Source organism: Penaeus monodon, chromosome 31, assembly GCF_015228065.2.
Source record: "Penaeus monodon isolate SGIC_2016 chromosome 31, NSTDA_Pmon_1, whole genome shotgun sequence".
Lineage (NCBI taxonomy): Eukaryota > Metazoa > Arthropoda > Malacostraca > Decapoda > Penaeidae > Penaeus > Penaeus monodon.
Window position 1 is genome coordinate 7825368 of NC_051416.1, and position 3614 is coordinate 7828981.

The window sequence follows — 3614 nt, forward strand, 5'->3', positions numbered from 1 at the left end:
ACCTCTATTTTTTCATCTGACCAAATACCTCCTTAAGATAAAATGCCTTTCCGAATATCTCTCTTAAATCGAAATGTGACCCAGTAAATACTAACAGGTTGCAGGATTAGTGGGGATCGGATGTCTGTAGCTCTTGTCCCATTGAGCGCTGCCGTCACATGATATAGCAGCTTATTTCTCTCTGGATCTTTCACAGTAAACCTGCCAAATATATTGTAAGTTGAAATCTAAACACAAGGAATGTTAATCATTAGAGTAGTTTCAAACACAAATTTAATTCTAAAATAATGCTTTTAGATAATTTCATACCAGCTTCCTTCACTACTTACTGTTCAACAGCAGGATGCTTCCTTTCCAAGAGTCTACCTGTGAGTGGATCAACAAATGGAACCACACATCTGTGCTGTTGGTATCACTTTTAATGCTGTAGTTACCAATAAATCGCCTTGACTCCACCTTTTCAATGCCTACTATTTTATCTGGAACATTAAAAATTGTCTTTGTACTATATTCCTGGAAAAGGATAGGCAATAAAGCTGTCCAAACCTTAACCAAAACAACCAGCAATATATACATATAAAAACAAGGCGCATTATTAAAAAGAAATCATACTAATACTAAGTTAATATGCATATACTTACTGGAATGCTCTTGTAGGACAGCAACCAGTTTGTCTTTGCTGTCCTTGACACGGTTAGGGGAGGCTTCCACGACCATCACCAACGATGACTCTCCTGCACCAGGTTCACCTAGAACACACCAAAGGAGAGGTTTGGTTATTTGTGAGGGGAAATGCCTAAACATCTTTACATATCTTACATTTAAGTAGATTGTAAATATGATAAAATACCGTACAAGAGAAACTTACAATAACAGAAACAGAAGTGGAATGCGAGTCCCCTCACTCTTATGTGGATTATCACTTGCCACAATAGTTAGATTAAAAGGCAGCAGCGAGGGAGATACAGATGATAATTCCTTTTCTGTTGTAAGAATTCCATTCGGTTCCAAATGGAAGAATCCCCCACGGTTACTTTTAGGCACCAGTTTGTACTGAACAGTTCCAAAGTCACCAGAATCTTTGTCTGTGGCCTATGAAATTTGAGAATTAGTTTTCCTATATATATTATTTCAAGGAATCAGCCGAATATATATAACATTTTTTCAACTGCTATCAGCATTACTTACTGTAACATGTAAAACTGTTGATGAAATAGGAGCATTTTCAGAAACGAAGGCATAATAACTGGAGTGTGTGAAGTCATTGTACGGAGGCGTGAAAATAAATTCTGGTTTGTTGTCATTCACATCTATGACATTTACATGCACCTGTAAATGATTTTTTATGTGATTAGTTTCTATAATAAGGACTATTGTGTATATTATATGTATAATACTGAGTTTTTCACTTTTTTATTGAGTTATATAATAGTACCACAAAGAAAGCTGTTAACTTATCTAATAATCTCAAATCTTAATTTTCATTACGAACTTTTGCAACCCTGTTCTCGGTTTCCGGCGGGGCTGTGGGCAATTCAAGGGCCACTGAGAGCGTAAAATGCCTTTTTGTCTCGTAGTCAAGAGGGGCTTTAACAAGAAGTCCACAATGACGTTCAGCAGTCACGTCTACACTGAATAACCCTACAAAAGAAAATTATTCATAAAAATAATCAATAAGGGGACTATATCAATATTAAGAATTATATAAAAGCGTTCAGGTGATAACTAATACATTAACATACATGTTTACCGTTATGGAAACCAAATATTTATCAGAAAAAGCAATAATTCACACATTCAATTGTGCTTCCATACAAAGAATTATATACATATTTAAAAAAACAATTCCTGAAATACAAATAAAGGCTTTATATGTCCTTACCATCACTGTTGCCATCCAGTATAGAACAGCGGAGATGTCCTACTAAATCAGGTTTATTAAGAATAGTTAGTTTATGCACGAGTGTCCCTACAGCTGTATCCTCCTTAACTTCGGCATTATATTCAGTATCAGAAAATGTAGCCCAGGTCTTAGGTACAATTGGCTCTACACCGGGCCGCTCCACTGACACTGAGGCGGTCGACGTGGTGCTGAGCTGTGGACTGCCTAAATCTCTTGCTACGATTTCCAACTGTTGGAACGGGAAAAATATAACAGCTACTGATATCTCGTGTAGTTTTGATAAACAACTGAATATAACCATAACCACTATATGATTTGTTTTAGACATGAATGCTGACAAAAACCTATAAACAGAAGCAGGCGTTTTACCTCAAAATCTGACTCCAATTCCGGCAGGAGGTCAGCTTTGATTGTTATAACGCCAGAGTCTTTATCAATAGCAAAGTAATCGGGTGCTATGCCATATCCATTTAGTTCATATTCCAGCTGTCAATACAAACAAAACTGCATCATCACACAATGAAGGTAAAATATTATAAATTATCAATATCATCCAAGAAAGGATGATATGGTTATTCTTAATTTTAGGCATCACATAGCCACTAAGTTACACAGCTGTAGGGATAATAATCATTCTTAGTTTAAATTTCATTTAATTGTTTTCTAAATTCTGCATATCTCACCTGACTATTCGGTTTGGTCCCATCAGCGTCTGTAGCAAGAGCAGTGGCCACAAGGGTCCCAGGAGGAGAAGCCTCGGGGATAGTCAGAGGGGGAATGGGTGCACTGAAGATGGGTGGGTTATCATTCTTGTCTTCAACTGTCACCAGTACAGAACAGGTGGCCTACAGAAGATTAAATATAGAAGTTTCATAATATATTTCATTCTAGAAAAAATATGAACATTTCTTACCAATATAAAAAGATATGCTATTCTATCAAAGGAGAAATAGTTGTACCAGCCTACCTGTGGGCCATTTGGGTTTTCAAGTGTACCAACAACAATTGTGTGACGCGGAGCCTGTTCATAGTCCAAACCACGAATTGTAGTGATACGACCAGATTCCGGCTCAATGCTAAATAACTGCGTATCACCATTAACCAACACATACGTAATCTGTTGAAATAATCCTTTGAATGGGGACACAGAACTCTCTACAAAATAAAATATCACAATTTATGAAAAAAGTGGTCGGAATTACCATAATATTTTGTGTTTAACATCAACAACACTACGATTAGATAAATAGTTATTAATTCAAATGCCTCATGTTGAAATTTTACGCACGGCAGGCCTGGTGTCTGGATCCGTTGCAGCCACGGTGGCAACCAAAGTATCAGGTACATTTTCTGGCACTAAAGCTTCATACACCTGTTGAGTGAAGATGGGTGGCTCGTCTCCAACGTCACTGACAAGCACAGTCACCGTAGCAGTTGAGATACGTGGGTCAGCTGCTCCATCCTTTGCTGTCACCACGAGATAATGCACCTGAGGAAAGTCCATCCCTATCTGAATGAAACGAGCAGAAAAAAGAATTCCGAGTTCTACTACTTCTTATTATTAGTTTTGTATAATTTCACTCTTGTTAAGTTGCCGTGTGGGTACTTCCACAGAATATTTCTGATAGATTAATAAATTCGTCCCATGACTATTGCTACAAAAGTAGTCCACAAAAATACTATTTAGCAATTGTTCTCCAACATAACAGGC

At 37.2% G+C, this 3614-nt stretch overlaps 1 protein-coding gene across 1 annotated transcript in view; it reads right to left on the reverse strand.

Moving 5' to 3' along the window:
• The window catches only part of LOC119592880 (cadherin-99C-like), a 12311-nt gene extending 8904 nt beyond the window's left edge, over positions 1–3407 (reverse strand). The window contains 14 exon segments of the mRNA XM_037941774.1: positions 96–201; positions 330–384; positions 387–479; positions 642–722; positions 725–749; positions 869–903; positions 906–1092; positions 1189–1329; positions 1493–1641; positions 1883–2132; positions 2273–2389; positions 2587–2748; positions 2871–3020; positions 3192–3407. Coding sequence (XP_037797702.1) covers positions 96–201; positions 330–384; positions 387–479; positions 642–722; positions 725–749; positions 869–903; positions 906–1092; positions 1189–1329; positions 1493–1641; positions 1883–2132; positions 2273–2389; positions 2587–2748; positions 2871–3020; positions 3192–3407 — 1767 coding nt within the window.
• Positions 3408–3614: the final 207 nt, after the last annotated feature.